Raw genomic sequence first — 16028 nt, 5'->3', positions numbered from 1 at the left:
AGCGCGGATCCAGCTCCCGAGGACGCGGGCTGCGGCGGGGATGGTAGATCCGCCGCCTCCGCGGCGGCGGCGACGCGACCGCGCGGCGAGGAGCGGACGTCGCGGGTTGGGAATAATGACGACGATGATTGCGCTCGCGACGATCGCGCTCCTGACGAGCGGTGCGCCGCGCGTCGCCGCGGCGTCCGCGACGGGGACGGCGTCCGCGGCGATGGACGCGTCCTCGAGCGGCGGCGACTCGAGCGTCGCGACGCCGACGCCGACGACCGCGACCGCGGCGGAGACGACCGCGTCCTCCCCCGCGGCCTCGTCCGTCTCGGAAGACGCGGACGGCGCGGCGGCGAACGAATCGGCCGCCGCCGCGACGACGACGACGACGACGACGACGACGACGACGACGACGACGACGACGACCGCGCAGCCGCCGTCGACGATCGGCGTCCTCGTCCCCCCGAAGAACGCGGAGCCGTCGTCGTCTCGCGGCGGTCGAGGCCCGGGCCGAGCGCCCTCGGTCCTCGGCGTCGGCGATTCGTCCACGACGTGTCGCCGACCGCTCGATCGCTTCTCCCGGGACGACCTCGACGCGTTCACGCGCGGGGCGACGACGACGAGCGACGGCGGCGGCGACGACGACGTACCCCTCGTGTGCGTTTCCGACGTGGTCGAGGGCGCGCGCAACGCGGCGAAGGCGGAGGAGGAGGCGGCAGCGGCGGAGCGAGCGGCGAGAGTCGCCGCGGAGAGGGAGAGGGCGAAGAGAGAGAAGCTGCCGTCGCTGAAGGCGTTCAAGCACGACCTCGAGGCGAAGGTGATCCACGCGAAGGAGGAGCAGCAGCAGAAAGCCATCAAGGAAGCCGCGGCGGCGGCGGCGGCGGCGGCGGAGGCGGAGAGGAAGCGGAAGGAAGCGGAGGAGGCCGCGAGCGGATCGGAAGGCGGGGCCGGGGGCGGGGGTGAAAACGCGAAGACGCCCGCGGACGCGGACGAGGACGCGACCGGCGGCGGGGAGACCGTCGCCGCCGCCGCCCCGGGGGAGAAGGGCGAGAGCGAGAGCGGCGGGGAAGAATTTTTCGCGGGGGGGTCGCGCGAGGGCGAAAACGCGGAGGTTTTGCCCGGCGCCGCGGCGGCGGCGACGGACGCGAACGCGAACGGCGACGACGCGACGGCGACGACGAAGGCGTCCGCGGCGGCGCCCGCCGCGGCGTCTCCTCCCCCGCCCGAACCGGCGCCCTCCTCCGCGGAAGACCCCGACGCGAACGTCGGAACGCCGCCGTCGACGCCGCCGCCGCCGTCCGACGCCGCCGGGGGGGACGCGCCGCCGAGCGACGCGTCCGCCGCCGACGCCGCCGATCTCGCCGACGCCGCCGACGACGACGACGCGAACGCGACCGGCGCGCCGAACGATGAGGAAGCCGCCGCCGACCTCGCCGCCGCCGACGCCCCCGACGACGACGCGTCCGACCCTCTCGTGCTTCCCGCGCCCGCGGAGGTCGCGGCGGCGTACGCGACGCAGTACAACTACGCCGCGGCGTCGAACGGCGCCAAGGTGGTCTCGTCCAACCCAGAGTCGAAATCTCCCGCCTCCGCGCTGAGCGAGCACATGGACTCGTACTACATCACCCCGTGCGGCGCCAAGTCTGGGAAGTGGCTCACCGTGGAGCTCTCCGAGGAAGCCGCGGTGACCGCGCTGACGCTCGCCAACTACGAGTTCCACAGCAGCGGCGTGCGCGAGTTCGAGGTGTGGGGCACCGCGGGCGGCCACGACGAGGACGACGGCTGGCGGCGGCTAGCGCGCGGGAAAGCGAGCGGGCACCGCGACGCGCAGACGTTCGTCCTCCCCGGCGCGGGCGCGTGGAGTAAGTTTCTTCAGCTTCGAATGACCGGGCACTACGGCGCGTATCACTACTGCACGGTGAGCTTGCTGCGCGTGCACGGGAAGGACGCGCAGCAGACGTTGAAGGAGGAGATGGAGGCGATCAACATGGAGGTGCGGGAGGTGGAGGAGATCCTGCGCGACGCCGATGAGGCGGAGGCGGAGGCGGAGGCGGAGGCGGAGGTGCGCGTCGACGAGGGTTCAAACGTCGGGGATGACGACGACGATGATCGCGGCGGCGGCGGCGGCGACGACGACGCGGCCGCGGACGCGGACGAGGTGGACGCGGGCGCGGATGATACCCCCGCGGCGGTGACCACGTCGAAGACCGCCTCGGAGGACGCGGGCGCGGCGACGCCGGATTCGGGGTCTTCAGCTTCCGCGGCGGACGCGGACGCGGCGGCGGCGGGCGGCGGCGGCGGCGGCGGCGACGGCGACGACAAAAACCCAACCGCCGCGAGCGGGAAAGGGTGGCTCAACTGGTTCGGCGGTGACACTCCGCCGGAGACGGAGAAGGCAGAGGACGCCGCGACGGACGACACCGCGGTGTCGTCGTCCGCGACGCCGGGACCGGGCGCGGCGGCGACGAAGGACGACGCGACGCGCGTCGACGCGACGGCGGACGCTTCGGCTTCGGCGCCGTCGACGACCGGCGGCGCCGCCGCCGCCGCCGCCGCCGCCGAGGATCCCGTCGACGCGTCGCGGGCGACGCCGAGCGCGCCAGAGCGCGCCGCGGGCGCAACCTCGGGCGCGAGCGCGGAGACGTCGAGCGACGCGGCCTCGGCCTCGGCCTCGGCGGCGAACGAGAGGGAGAAGGAGAGACCAGCAGACGTCGGGAGGGACGAGAAGAAGGAGAAGTCGTCGACGTCGACGTCGGCGTCGGGGTCGCCTTCGGACGCGGGGAAGGACGAGGAGAAACCGCAGCTGACGTCCACGTCCACGTCCACGTCCACGCCGACGCAGACGCAGACGCCGCCGACGCCGTCGAAACCGTCGTCGTCGTCGTCGTCGTCGTCCGCCGGCGGCGGCTCCGAGAACGTCTTCTCGCTGATGGCGAAAAAGATCAAGGCGTTGGAGCTGAACCAGTCCATGTTCGATCGGTACGTCGAAGCGTTGAACGCGCGGTACGCGGACCGCTTCGACGACGTGACGCGCGACGTCGCCGCCCTCGAGGCGAAGCTGGAGAACGTCACGCGCGCGGCCGTCACCGCCGCGGAGGCGCGCGCGGAGGCGGCGTCCGGGAAATGCGACGACGCGGCCAAGGCGGCGGCGGCGAAAGCCGCTGAAAGCGCCGCCGCGCACGACGCGTCGCTCTCGAGGGCGCGTCGCGAGATGTCCGACGTCGCCGCGTCCTGGCGGACGCGCTTCGGCGTGTTGCTCGCGCTCGTCGCCGCGTGCTTCGCGTTCGTGTCCGTCGGCGTCGCGGGCTTGGCGGCGCACGCCGCAGGGAGCGGCGGCGGCGGGGGGGGGGGCGGGGGGGCGCTGGCGAGGCTGTTGGCGGCGGGCGCGGGCGTCGCCGCCGTCGTCGCCGGCGCCGCCGGCGCCGCCGCGGCGTGGACGCTGTTCGGAGGGGGGTTGGCGGGCGCGGTGAAGTTCGCGGCCGGGGCGGTCGAGCGCGGCGCGCGGGCGGTCGTCGCGCGGGCGAGGGGTCAGTAGGGAGGGAGTCGTGATGAGCGCGTTGGTAGTCTTCTCGTAGCCGCGACATGAACGATCAGATATATCCTCCACCGCGTTAACAACGAACGACGACGCGCTCAAAGACGGCGGCGCAGCGGGAGGCGATGTCGGCGGCGGCGGCGTCCGCGGCGGCGGCGGCGTTCGCCTCGTGCGCGGCGTTCGATTCGTGCGCGCGTTCGCGTCGCGCGCGCGCATCGCGCGTCCTCCCCTCGTCCTCGTCGTCGTCGTCGTCGTCGTCGTTTCATCTGCGCGCGACGCGTCGCGGATCTGACGCGTCGTCGTCCCGCGTCGGGTTCTCGTCGCCGCCGCCTCGCGCGCTCCGTCGTCCCCGCCGGCGTCCTCCTAGCCCCCCCCCGCCGCGCGCGTCCCCGGAGGACGACGCGCGCGGGGGGGGGGAAGCGCGCGAGGACGACGACGACGACGACGACACCATCATCGATCGCAATCTCCGCGCCCTCACCTTCGTCGCGTGCCTCTCCATGGTCGCCTTCGGCGCCGCGACCGGGTCCATCGCGGGCGCGCTCGTCGTCCTCGAGCGCGGCACCACCTCCCTGGGCGTCATGTCCACGACGTGTAAGTCCGTCGTCGTCGCGTGCACGCCCCTCGGCGCGCTCGTCGGCGCGCTCCTCGCGTCCGTCGCGTCGAGATCCGGTCTCGGTCGACGCGATTCGTTGCTCCTCAACGACCTCCTCTACCTCCTCGGCGCCGCCGCGATGGCGCTCTCGAGCAGCTTCGCGTGGCTGACCGCGGGACGGTTCGTCGTCGGCCTCGCCGTGGGCGTCTCCACGAGCGTGTGCACGATGTACGTGAGCGAGTGCGCGCCGGCGAGGACGCGCGGGCGCCTCGCCGCGTCGGCGCCGTTGGCGGGCACCGTCGGCATCCTCGCGTCGTACGTCCTCTCGCTCGCGGTGCGTTCTGTACACTGGTTCCCATACGACCCCGTCGGCGTGGTGAACGCCGATCCTTAAGGACTTTTCCCGGCGTCTCTCTCCGCCCACACCTCGCTTTCAATCCCCGCCCACGACGCCTTTCAACTCCGCTTCTGACGCCTTTCAACTCCACCCCGACAGTGTTTTCTCCGGTGGCCGCGCGAGGGGTGGCGCGTCGCGATCGCGTTGTGCGCGGTCCCCGCGGCGGCGCAGTTGGCGCTGCGGAGGGCGATGGTGGAGTCCCCGCGTTGGCTCGCGGCGCGCGGGAGGGACGAGGAGTCGGTCGCGGCGCTCGCGACACTCGGGCAGCCGCCGCTGCGGTCGACGCGCGGCGACGGATCTGTTCAATCCGCCGCGGTCGGGTACGCGGATCTGTTCAAGCCGAGGTACGCGCGCGCGACGTCCGTCGCGGTCGGGATGAACCTCCTGCAGCAGCTCTGCGGGATCAACGTCGTCGTGTACTACGCCCCCTCGGTGTTGTCGTCGCTGGGGTTCACCGCCGCGGGGAGCATCGCGGTGACGGTCGCGATCGGGGTGTTACAGATCGTCGCCGGGTTCGCGACGTCGAGAGCCGTGGACGCGGTCGGCCGTCGCGTCGTCGCGCGCAGAGGGATACTCGGCGTCGGCGCGGGACTCTCGCTGCTCGCGGTCGGCGGGCACCTGAGCGGCGGCGGCGGCGCGGCGGCGGCGGCGGGTCCGTGGGTCGCCGTCCTCGGCGTCTTCGTCTTCCGCGTCGCCTTCTCCACGTCCCTGGGGCCGCTGCCCTACGTGATATCGTCCGAGGTGTTCCCGAACGACGCGCGCGCGGCGGGCGTGTCGTTCGCGACCGCCGCGAACTGGCTCGCGAACGCCGTCGTGTCCGGGTCGTTCCCCGCGATGGTGTCGTCGCTCGGCGTGAACGGCGTGTGGGGGGCGTACTTGCTCGCGGTGGTGCCCGCGTACGTCGCGACGAGAGCGGCGCTGCCGGAGACGCGAGGGACGGAGCTCGAGGACGTGGGAGAAGAAGAGAAGCGCGCGACGGCGACGGGGCGACGGTCGCGCGACGACGAACGAGTTTGAGGCTCGCGAGTTTTAATCTTAATTAGACTAAGCCGTTAGACTAGCTACTAGTCTAACGACAGAAGGTGTTTACAGCAGAGAGACTTTGATGAAACAGCGCGCGTCGTCTGTCCGTCACTTCCACGCGCCGCTCGAGCGCGGCGTCTCCTCCGCCGACGACGCGCCCGGGGCGGACCGTCGCGCCTCGGACCCGCGCCTCGATCTCCACGGCGTCGCCGTCGACGTCGTCGTCGCGGACGCGTACAACCCCTCGAGAGACGCGTACAGATCCGCGTGCCACTCGCTCAGACGCGTCTCTTGCGTCTCGAGCCTCCGGACGAGTTCGCTTGACGGCGGGAGATCGCGTTCGTCGCGGTCGTCGTCGCGTCCCTCGCGCGGCGTCTCCTCCGCGCGCGTCGTCTCCATCGCCGCGAGATTCAAGAGCGCGTCGGCGTCGCTCTCGATCTTCTTCAGCCTCGCGCGCAGCCGCGCGACGCTCGCGTCCTCCCCTCGCGTCTGCGTCTGCGTCTTCCCCCCGGACGACGACGTCGCGAGCGCGCGGCCCGCGCCCAAGTGTTCCGCGCGAATCAACTTCGCGTTCGCGTCCGACACCTTTTCTCGCAACGCGCGCGTCAGTCGGTTGAGAGCGTCGCGCTGCAGCGCGGCGTTCTCGGCGACGCCGTCCGCGTTCGCGTCCGCGTCGTCGTCGTCGTCCCCCGCCTCGGATCCCGCCGGGGTCTCTCCCATCCTGAGCACCCTCGGCGTCGGCAACGAGGACCGCGGCGGCGGCGGCGGCGGCATCAAGCCGCGCGCCGCCGCCTTCTTCGCCGTCGTCGTCTCGCGCTTCACCCGCCGCGCGGTGTCGAGCGCGTCGCGCGCCGCCGAGAGCTTCGCCTCCGCCTCGCCTCTCAGCGCCTCGATCGTCGTTCGCTCCGCGCCGCGCAGCTCCTCGAGCTCGATCGATTTCTTCGCCGAGTCGCGCAGCGCGCGCGACGCGCGCGCGTCCGCCTCGTCCGCGGCGCGCTCGGCGGCGGCTTTCGCCGCCGTCGCCGCTGCCGCCGCCGCCGCCGCCGCCGCCGCCGCCGCGTCGCTGTCCAGACGCGCGCGGCGCAGAGCCTCGTACTGCCCGGCGTCGCGCTCCACCTCGGCGCGGCGCGCCCTGACGCGCGACGCCTCGATCTCGGCGACGCGCAGCGTGTCCTCGAGATGCCGTTTCTTGTCAGCCGTCGCTCGCGCGAGCTGTTCGGACTCGACGCGAAACTCCCGCGCTTCGTCGCGCTCGCGCTCGAGGAGGCGCCGCTCGCGCGCGGCGGCCGTCTCCGCGGCGTCCGCGGCCGCGCGCGCGGCGACGGCCGCGACGCGCGCGGTCTCCAGCTCGTCCGCTTTCGCGCGCAGCGCCTCGCGCTCCGCGGAGGCGCGCTCGAGCCACTCGCGTTCGCGCTTCGCGTGCGCGCGCGCCGCCGCCGCAGCCGCCGCCGCCGCCGCCCTCGACTTCTCACCTCTTCGATCCGCGCTCGCGACGTCCGCGGCGACGGACCTCGCGCGCGTCGTGAGGTCCTCCTCCCTCGCGATCGCGTCCGCTTCCCGCTGCGCCAGCTCTCTCTCCTTCGCGTCGACGATCTTCTCCTTGGCCGACACCTCCGCCGCCGTCGCCGTCGCCGCCGACAGCACCGCCATCGCCTCATCCTTCCTTCGCTCCGCCGCCGTCGTCGCCGCGTCCGCGTCCGCCGCGCGCCTCTCGAGCTCGCGAATGCGCTCCGAGAGCCGCGTCGTCTCCGCGGACGCCGCCTCGGCGCGAATCTCCCAGCGCTCCGCGGCGGTCTTCGCGTCGCGCGCGGCGGCCGCGTCGTCGTCCACCCTCGCGCGTTCCACCGCGAGCGCCTCCGCTTCTCGGACGAGCCGAATGCGCTTCGCCTCGAGCGCTTCCACCGCGCTCGCGAGCGCGCTCTTCTCGTCGCGAAGCGCGCCGCACTCCGCGGCGAGCTGGTCGAGCGCGCGAAGCTCCGCGCGCGTCTCCGACAGCCGTGCGTGCTCCGCCTCCGCGCGCGCGATGGCGTCTCGAAGTAAGCGCTCTCTCTCCTCCACGCGCGCCGCGCCCTCCTCCGCGGCGACTTTAAGCTCGACGGCTCGAGCGCGCGTCTCGTCGCATCGCGCCTCCGTCTCCTCGAGCGCTTTCGCGGCGGCGAGTCGGTCGGTCGCGGCGGACTCGGCGAACGCCTCCGCGTCTCGTCGACTCTTCGTCGCCTCCTCCTCGCGTCGGAGCACGACGTCGCACCGCGCCTCCTTCTCCGCGACCGCCGCTGCCGCGCGCTCCGTCGCGGCGACGACGCCGTCGACCGCGCGCTGCTTCGCCTCGATCGCGTCGTGCGCGTCCCTGGCGCGCTGTTCCGACGCGCGTACCGCGTCCTCTCTCGGCTCGATCGACTCCGCGAGTATGCGCAAGTTTTCCTCGTCCTCCGCGACCGCCGCCTCTCGCACCGCGAGCGCCGCGGATAACGCCGCGTTGGCGCGCGCGTCCTCCGCTGACGCGTTAAACCTGCGCTCCGCGTCATTCAGACGCCGCTCCGCCTCCGCCTCGACCGTCTTGGCGTCCGCGAGCGAGCTCTCCGCGGCGAGAAGCTTCGCGCGAATGGACGCCGCGTCCGCGAGCGTCTTCGCCTCGCGCGCTCTAGACGCCGTAACCGCCGCGTCCGCGTCCTTCGCGCGCGTCTCGAGCTCGACAGACTCGCGCTCGCAGCGCGCCCGCAGCGCCTCGGCGTCGCGCTGCGCGATGCGCGTTTCGGCTCTCTCGCGCGCGAGCGCGTCGCGGTCCGCGGCGAGCTCCGCGTCGAGCTTCGCGCTCGCCTCGGTTCGCTTCTTTTGCAGCTCGACCTGTAGCTGCGACCGCGCGGTTTCCATCTCGGCGCTCTTCGCCGCCGAAAACGCCTCCGGGTCGTTCCATACGAGCGATGATATCGGGGTGGCGTTCATAGGCGTCAGAAGCGGAGTTGAAAGGCGTCGCGGGCGGGGATTGAAAGCGAGGGACCCTGGGCGGAGAGATGCGCCGGGAAAAGTCCTTAAGGATCGGCGTTCACCACGCGGACGGGGTCGTATGGGGACCAGTGTGAGATAGAAGAACGCGCCTCCGTCTCGCGCGTGAGCGCCCTCTCGCGGTCCGTCAGCTCGCGCAACTTCCGCTCCGTCTCCTCCGCGAACGCGGCGCGACGCGCGTCGCTCTCGGCCCTCGCCGCGTCCGCGGCGATGCGCTTCGCATCGAGGCGCCTCTCGAGCTCGAGAAGCTCGCTCTTCCGACGCGCGTCCGCCTCCTCGGACGCGCGCGTCAGCTCTTCCGCTCGCGCGAGCGCGGCGGAGGCGTCGCGCGCCGCGGAATCCGCCGCGTCCGCGCGACAACGAACCTCCATCTCGCGCCGCGCGACGTCCTCGAGCTGCGCGCGCGCCGTCTCCGCGTCGCGGTCGATGGACGCGCGCTCGGCTTCCATCTTCGCCGCGCTCGCGCGCAGCCTCGCGAGTTTCATCTCCTCCTCTTTCGCCGCCGCGACTTTCGCCTCCGCCTCCGCGGCGACGGCTTCCACGCGCGCCAGCGTCTTCTCCGCGGCCGCCGCCTTCGCGTCCGCGTCTCTCTCGCGTCGCGTCACGTGCTCCACGCTCCGAAGCGCGTCCGCGAGCTGGGTCTCGCTCTCGCGCTGCTTCCGCGCGGCGGTCTCCTCCCTCGCGGTGAGCGCCGCCATTCGCGCGCGAACAGAGTCCATCTCGTTTCGCGCGTCGAGCGATTTCGTCTCCGCGGCGGCGGCCATTTTACGCGAGGACTCCTCGCGCGCGATGGCGGCGTCGAGCTTCGTCTTCGCCTCCTCGATGAGCGCCGTCGCCTTCGCGCACTCGAGCTCAGCCTCCGCGCGCGACTTGGCGAGCTCCGCCTCCGCGCGGCGCGACGCGTCTCTCTCGAACTCCTCCGCGTCTTTGCGCCGCCGCTCGAGCGCCTCCGTCTTGGCCCTGAGGGTAGTCGTCCATACGAGCGAACGTCGGGGTGGAGTTGAAAGGCGTCAGAAGCGGAGTTGAAAGGCAACGCGGGCGGGGATTGAAAGCGAGGGACCCTGGGCGGAGAGAGACAGAGACGACGGGCAAAGTCCTTAAGGATCGGCGTTCACCACGCGAACGCGGTCGTATGGGGACCAGTGTGAGATAAAACGCGCCTGAACGCGTCGTGTTCGCGCCGCGCGGCGTCGAGCGCTTTCGTCGCGTCTTCCCTCTCGCGCCGCGTCGTCCGCTCGAGCGCCTCGAGCTCCTCGAGCCTCGCCGCGACGCGCGCGTCCTCCTCGGCCATCTTCTTCGCGCGCGCCGCGATTTCGGCGTCGAGCGCCCTGGCTCTCTCCTCCGCCTCTCGACGCGCTTTGTCGCCGTCCGCGACGCCCCGCGCCCTCGCCTCCTCCGCCTTCGCCGCGGACACGCGCTCCGCCTCGAGCAGTTTGCTCGCGACGGCTCTCTCTGCGTCGATCGCGTCGCGCTCCGCGCGTCGCGCTTTCTCCTCCGCGCGCTTCGCGCGGGATTTCGCATCCGCGGCGTCGTCCTCGGCGGCGTCGCGCTCCGCTTTGGCGCGAATTCGACGCGCGTCCATCTTCTCCAGATCGGCCCGCCGCGTCTCGACGTCGCCCTCGAGCCTTCGGAGCTCCCGAACCGCCGCCTCCGCGGTCGCGGTCGCGGTCGCGGTCGTCCGCGCGAGCTCGTCGCGCGTCTCTCTCTCCGCCGCCTCCCGCGTCGCGAGCGCGTCTTCGCGGCGCGCGACGTCGCTCTCGCGCGATCCGAGCGCGGCGACGAGCCGAGAGAGTTTTTCTTTTTGGCTCTCGAGGTCAAATCGCGCGGCGTCCACCGCGGAGGACTTCTCCGTCGCGTCGCGCAGCGCGTTGGTTGCCGCGATGCGCGCGTCCTCTATCGTTCTCGCGTCCGCGGCTTTCGTCTCGCCGTGCGCGGCGACGCTCGAAGCGAGCGCGCGCGTCTCCGCGCGGACGCGCGCGGCTTCGCGTTCGACAGAGGACTGCCACCGCTGCAGCGCGGTTTCCCTTCGGATCGCCTCCGCGAGTCGAGCGTTCGCGGCGTCGACGTCCGTCGAATTCGTCGTCAGCGCAAGCCCGTCGCCGCCGACGACGACGCTCGCCGGCGTGGACGGCGCGGAAGCGACCCCGCCGAGTCCGAGTCCAAGTCCGAGTCCGAGTCCGCCGCCGCCGCCGCCGCGGGTCTGCGGCGTCGTCGGCGTCGTCGGCGTTTGCGGTATCCACACGTGCGGTTTCGCAGATCCAGGCGTCGCGTGCGAAGCGACGTCCTCCAACGAGAACGCCGCCGCCGCCGCGGCCGCCTCGCCGCCGCTCGCGTCTTCTAACAGCCCAACAAGCCCCCCGGGGTCGTCGCGCTCGCGTTCGCGTCGCCGCCGCCAGCTCTCGACGAGGTATGTCTCTCTCTCCTCGAGCGCTTTTTCGATTCCCGCGAGCGACGCGCGCGCCTTTCGCGCCGCTTCGAGCTCCGCCGCCGCCTCCGCGCGAGCGGCGTCCACCTCTCTCGCGGCGTTCGCCACCTCGACGCGCGCGGCCGCGATCGCAGCCTCCTCGGACGCCTTCCCGCGCTCCCACTCCGCGGCGGCCGCGAGCGTGGCCTCCGCGGCGTTCGTCCTCGCCTCCGCCGCGAGCTCTCGCGCCCCCGCCGCCGCCGTCGCCTCCTCCAGCGCGCGCCTCCGCGCCTCCGCGTCGCGCGTCGCGTCCGACAGCTTCTTTCGCTCGTGCTCGAGCTCCTCGAGCGACCTCAGAAGCACGCGCTCCTTGGCGTCGAGGCGCGACCGCTCCTCCTCGAGGTCCCTCTCCCTCCGCGCCGCGTTTCTCGTCGCCGCGTCCGCCGCCGCGGTCGCCGCCGCCGCCTCCGCGACCGCGCTCGACGCCGCGGACGCGTCCTCGTCGCACTTCCTCGCCGCGGCGTCGAGCTCGCCGGCACGGTGCGCGTGCGCCGTGTCGCGCGCGTCCGCGCGCTCTTTCCGGTGGTCGATCTGGTCAAACGTTGAAAGGGAAGCGCGGGTGAAGAGTGACGACGGGAAAAGTCCTTAAGGAACGGCGTGCACCACGCGAACGGGGTCGTATGGGAAGCAGTCTCACCTCCTCTTCGCGGCGCATTAGCACCAACGCCTTCGCCTTCCCTTCCGCGATGACCTTCGCCGCCTCCTCCGCAGCCTGCATCGCCGCGCGTTCGCGCGCTTCCACCGCGCCGCGCTCAGCCTTCAGCGTCTTCTCGAGCTCGTCGAGAGCGCTCTCGCGCGCGTCCGACGCCGCGAGCGCGTCGCGGTGGACGTTCCGCTTGAAATTCTCGCGCTGCTCCTCCGCGAGCTTCACCTCCGCCTCTCGGTGCGCCAGCGCGATCTCTCGCTCACGCACGCGCTCCGCGGCGGTCTCCGCGCCCGCGACCGCGACCTCGCGTCTCTGCACCTCCGCCGCCTGGCGCGCCACCCTCGCCTTCTCAGCCTCGAGCTCCGCGGTCTTTCGCTCGCGCTCGCCGTCGAACGCGGCGATTTTCCGTTGCAGCTCTCGCTCTTTCGCGTCCATCGCGGCCAGTCTCGAGGCGCGCTCGCCCTCCGAGCCCGCGCGCTCGCGTTCGCGCGTTTGGCGCTCGTCCGCGATCGCGGCGCGCAGAGTCTCCAGACGCGCCTCGGTCGCGTCTCGTTCTCGCGTCAGCGCCTTTGTCGCGTCCGAAACCTCGCGTCGCGCTCTCTCCGCGTCCCTGGACGCCCCCTCCGCCTCTCGAATCTTCCTTCGCAGCTCCTCGAGCGACTCCGACGCGGAGGTCTCCTCCAGACGCGCGGCGTCTCTCCTCTGCACCGCGCGCGCGCACGCGTCCTCTTCCTCTTGTCGTCGCGCGCGCGCTCGGTCGGCGGCGTCGACTAAACTCGCGACGCGCGTCGCGCCTCGCTCCGCGGCGTTCTGCGACTCCGTCAGCTTCGCGCTCGCGTCCTTCTCGCGCTTCTCCACGACGCTCTCTCTGTGCGCGAGCTCGGCGAGGATGGTCTTTCTTCGGTCTTCCAGCGTCTGGAGGTCTTCTTTCACGCGCGCGGATTCCGTCGTCACCGCTTCCATGGCGACGCGCGCGGCGCGTTCGCATCGCTTCGCGTCTTCGAGCTTTCGCGCGGCGTCCGCGGCGGTCTCCGCGACCGCGTCCTCCGCGGCTCTCGCGGCGTCTTCCGCGGCCGCGGCGAGGTCCTCGCGCTCGCGTAACGCACGCTCAGCGGACGTTAACTGCGGGTACAGACGCTCGCGCTCGGCGAGTTCGATTTGGTAGCGATCCAACGCGCGCTCGCGCTCGTCCATCTCCGCCCGTCGCGTCTCGCACTCCGTCCGCAGGTCGTCCAGCTCCATCCGCGCGGCGATGATCTCCTTCGAGAGTCGCTCCTTCTGCGTCGGCGCGACGTCCGGGAGGACGAGCGACGGCGTGGAGGACGCCGCGGAGGCGTCGCGGGGGTGACCACCGTCGCCCGGGATCCGCCGCGCTTCGATCAACCGCCGCGTCACCGTCCCGAGGAACGCATCGTCCACGGCGTCGACGTGCGGGCCTCGAGAGTCCCTCAGCGGCGACGTCTCTGGTGGCGTGTGGTCGTGAACGCCGCCGCCGCCGCCGCCGCCGCCACCGCCTCGCGGGGTGGGCGTGTGGAACGCCCCGCCGACGCCGGCGCCGTGCCGACCGCCTCCTCCGGGGAGAATACCTCGCGCGCCGCTCGACGCGGGCGTCGGGAGCGCCGCGAGCTTGGATAGGCGCTCCCACTGCTCGTCCAGGGAGTCCAGCGCGGGCGTGGACGCGAGCGCGGCCGTCCCCGGGGTGCCCATTGCGGCCGCCCTCGAGGAGTATCGCGGCGCGCGCGCGTCCGAATGGCCGGCCCCCGCCGATTGACTCGTAGTTCCCGCGCGAAGTCTTGGAACTCGCCGGTCGAGAAAAAGGCTTTCAATCGTCGATGAAGTTTGACCCATTGACCCATGAAATGTGACCCACGCTTGAACGATCAGATACAGTTACGACGACGAAGCGAAGCGAAGGGCATTCTTTTGCATCGCATCGGGGGAGCATCCCGCATTGCGTCGCCGCGCGCGCTCGCCCGCCATGCGTATCCTCGCCGACACACAAAACGCGCTCGCCGCGTTCCGCGCGGGCCTGACCCCCCCCGTCCTCGCGTTTCTCGCCGCGACGTGGGTCCTCGCCGCCTTAAACCCGACCCCGGAGTCCTGGGCCGCGACGTGCGCGTCGAGAGGTTTAATCTCTCGCGGCTTCCTCGATATCCTCTCCCTGCGCACGTCCTCCAGCGTGTGCAGCAACGGCGGCCTCTCCCGCGCGTTCTTCCTCCGCCAGGGCGCGTACACGCACCACGACCTGCTGATCGCGTCCGTCGTGGAGACGTCGCGAGACCCGCGCGCGCGGTACCTCGGCGTCGTGGGCCTTTGGATAAAGTTCCCGTTCGGCTTAGGTGCGTTATACAATTTTTTTTCACCCATCGCTCGGTTTCAACATTTGATCGCGTCCCCTTTCAACTGACCGATGAACTATTTTTGTATGGAATGGCCCACAGGGTGGCTCGCGGGGCTCTTCGTGAACGTCTACCGCGTCCACGCGTTCGTGACGAAGCTGCTGTGCGTCGGGATCGTCGCGCTCGCGGCGATGCGCGTCGTAACGCTCGTGAAGACGACGTTACTGTACGTCGTCTACGCGGTCGTCGCGTTGGTGGCGCTTCCGAAGCTCACGGGCGCGCCGTTACACGCGGTGGTGATCGGCCTCGGCGTCCTCGCCTACGGATTGAAACTCCAGCCGGGGATTCAGGCGAGCCTGATGTCGCTGATGAACGTGCTGATGCCCCCGACGCGGCAGCGGAAGGCGCAGCTCAGCGTCCTGAAGCGGCTCGACGCGCTCGAGGCGAAGGCGAAGGACGAAGTCGCGGCGTCGGACGACGACGACGACGACGACGACGACGCGTGATGAAAAACCACCGCCGACAAACTAACAACCGCGAGCCGAGTCCGCGCGGACGAAAGAAGTACTGTACCCCAACTATTATGTAAATATCCGAGTGTTGTATGTAATGTATGTCAACATTGTATTGAATCACACTATCGCATCGTCCGCGCGTCTACGTAAAGAAACGCACGCACCGCCGACGTCATCATCGGCTCCGGGGCCGGACGTTTCGCGTCGTCGCCGACGTCGGTCGCGCCTCCGCCGCCGCCGCCTCCGCCTCCGTCGTCGTCGTCGTCGTCGCGTCGTCCTTCCCCGCCCCTCCCTCCGCCGCGCGCTCGGAGGAAGCCTCCTCCCGTCGCGATCCCTCCTCCTCGCCTTCGCCTTCTTTCCCCCCGCCGCCGCCGGCGGCCGCGAGCGCGTCGAGCTGCAGCCGCCCCAGCAGCCGACCGTCTCTCCGCCGTTCGGTCAACTCGCGCTCAAACGCGCGCAACTGCGCGGCAAACCCTCGGTTGGGGCCCGCGGTCGGTCGCTTCTCTTTCATCGCGCGCATCGTCTCCTCCAGGCTCGTCCCCTCCGTCGCCATCGCGTACGCGGCGACGATCGTCGCGCTTCGGCTCCTTCCGGCGAAGCAGTGCACGAGGACGTTCCCTCCGTCGAGACGCGCGCGCGCGATAAACTTGAGGCATCGCTCAAAGTGCGCGCGTAAATTTTCCGACGGCGCGTCGGCGACGTCCACGACTAAGTACTCGTACGCGTCCGGGAACCGCGGCGCGAACGAGCTCGCGACGGTCAGCACGTGCGTGATGCGGTGACGTCTCAGCGCGTCCTCGTTGTGCGCGGCGCCGATGCTGCCTAAGAACACCCCGGGAAGGATCTCCGCGGGCTCCGCGTCCTCTTTCACTTTTTTCGCTGCGGCGCGACGGACGGCGGGAGAACGAATGATTAAATGACGACGACGAGAAGCGGAGGCGTCAGACGCGCGTTCGAGCGACGCGATCGGTCGTCGTCGCGAGCGCGTCGGCGTCGCAAGGGACGCGACGGCGGCGGCGGCGCGCGATGGACGGACGGACGGACGGACGGCGACGGCGACGACGACGACGACGACGACGCGCGTCCGTTCGTTTTCTCGGGTCGTCGGATCGAGGCCGCGGGCGACGCGGCAGCGCGCGCGGCGCGGGGACGACCGGCGCGCGCGCGCGCGACCTCGACGCGCGGCGGCGACGCGACGCCGCGCGATGGGGCGCGAGGAGAAGAGCGACGCACCGGTGAGAAGGACGCGGACGAGGCTGAGTATCTTCTTCGCGCGGTCGCCGTCGCGCCGGGCCGCGTCCGCGTCCTCATCATCGCGCGTCGACGGCGTCGGCGAGAAGAGCGCGGGGCCGCGCTTCCCGAGACCGCGCGCGAGCTCGCACGCGCGCGTCTCCACGTCCGCGTCCGCCATGCGCGACGCGAATGAAGACGAGACGAGGACGACGAGGACGCGACGACGCGCGCGCGGGGGGGGGGGGTCTCGCCTTCGCGCGCCACCGCGCGGCCGAAGCGCGAGTCGTTGT

The 16028-nt window shown here is 71.8% G+C and overlaps 5 protein-coding genes across 5 annotated transcripts; 3 read left to right on the top strand and 2 right to left on the bottom strand.

Moving 5' to 3' along the window:
* Nucleotides 1-115: 115 nt before the first annotated feature.
* On the top strand, nt 116-3523 carry MICPUCDRAFT_51746 (uncharacterized protein; the record flags this gene model as incomplete). The annotated part of the gene is made up of 1 exon (XM_003062137.1): nt 116-3523. The coding sequence occupies one exon, from the start codon at nt 116-118 to the stop codon at nt 3521-3523; it is 3408 nt and encodes a 1135-aa protein (XP_003062183.1).
* Nucleotides 3524-4023: 500 nt separating this feature from the next.
* MICPUCDRAFT_44777 (major facilitator superfamily) lies at nt 4024-5532 on the top strand (the record flags this gene model as incomplete). The annotated part of the gene is made up of 3 exons (XM_003062136.1): nt 4024-4452; nt 4615-4793; nt 4860-5532. 3 exons carry the CDS (start codon nt 4024-4026, stop codon nt 5530-5532), a joined length of 1281 nt encoding a protein of 426 aa, XP_003062182.1.
* A 114-nt stretch (nt 5533-5646) lies between these two features.
* Nucleotides 5647-13358, bottom strand: MICPUCDRAFT_48421 (uncharacterized protein; the record flags this gene model as incomplete). Its single annotated transcript, XM_003061932.1, has 4 exons — nt 5647-8537; nt 8630-9359; nt 9698-11536; nt 11643-13358. 4 exons carry the CDS (start codon nt 13356-13358, stop codon nt 5647-5649), a joined length of 7176 nt encoding a protein of 2391 aa, XP_003061978.1.
* A 271-nt stretch (nt 13359-13629) lies between these two features.
* MICPUCDRAFT_51741 (uncharacterized protein) lies at nt 13630-14496 on the top strand (the record flags this gene model as incomplete). Its single annotated transcript, XM_003062135.1, has 2 exons — nt 13630-13990; nt 14093-14496. The coding sequence occupies 2 exons, from the start codon at nt 13630-13632 to the stop codon at nt 14494-14496; spliced, it is 765 nt and encodes a 254-aa protein (XP_003062181.1).
* A 439-nt stretch (nt 14497-14935) lies between these two features.
* Nucleotides 14936-15391, bottom strand: MICPUCDRAFT_8113 (uncharacterized protein; the record flags this gene model as incomplete). Its single annotated transcript, XM_003061931.1, has 1 exon — nt 14936-15391. A coding segment is annotated over one exon (456 nt), but the record flags the coding sequence as incomplete, so codon positions are not given.
* Nucleotides 15392-16028: the final 637 nt, after the last annotated feature.

This window comes from Micromonas pusilla, assembly GCF_000151265.4.
Source record: "Micromonas pusilla CCMP1545 genomic scaffold MICPUCscaffold_11, whole genome shotgun sequence".
NCBI classification, from domain to species: Eukaryota; Viridiplantae; Chlorophyta; class Mamiellophyceae; order Mamiellales; family Mamiellaceae; genus Micromonas; species Micromonas pusilla.
The sequence above is the reverse complement of the archived record's forward strand: the minus strand, read 5'-3'. Positions and strand labels throughout refer to the sequence as shown.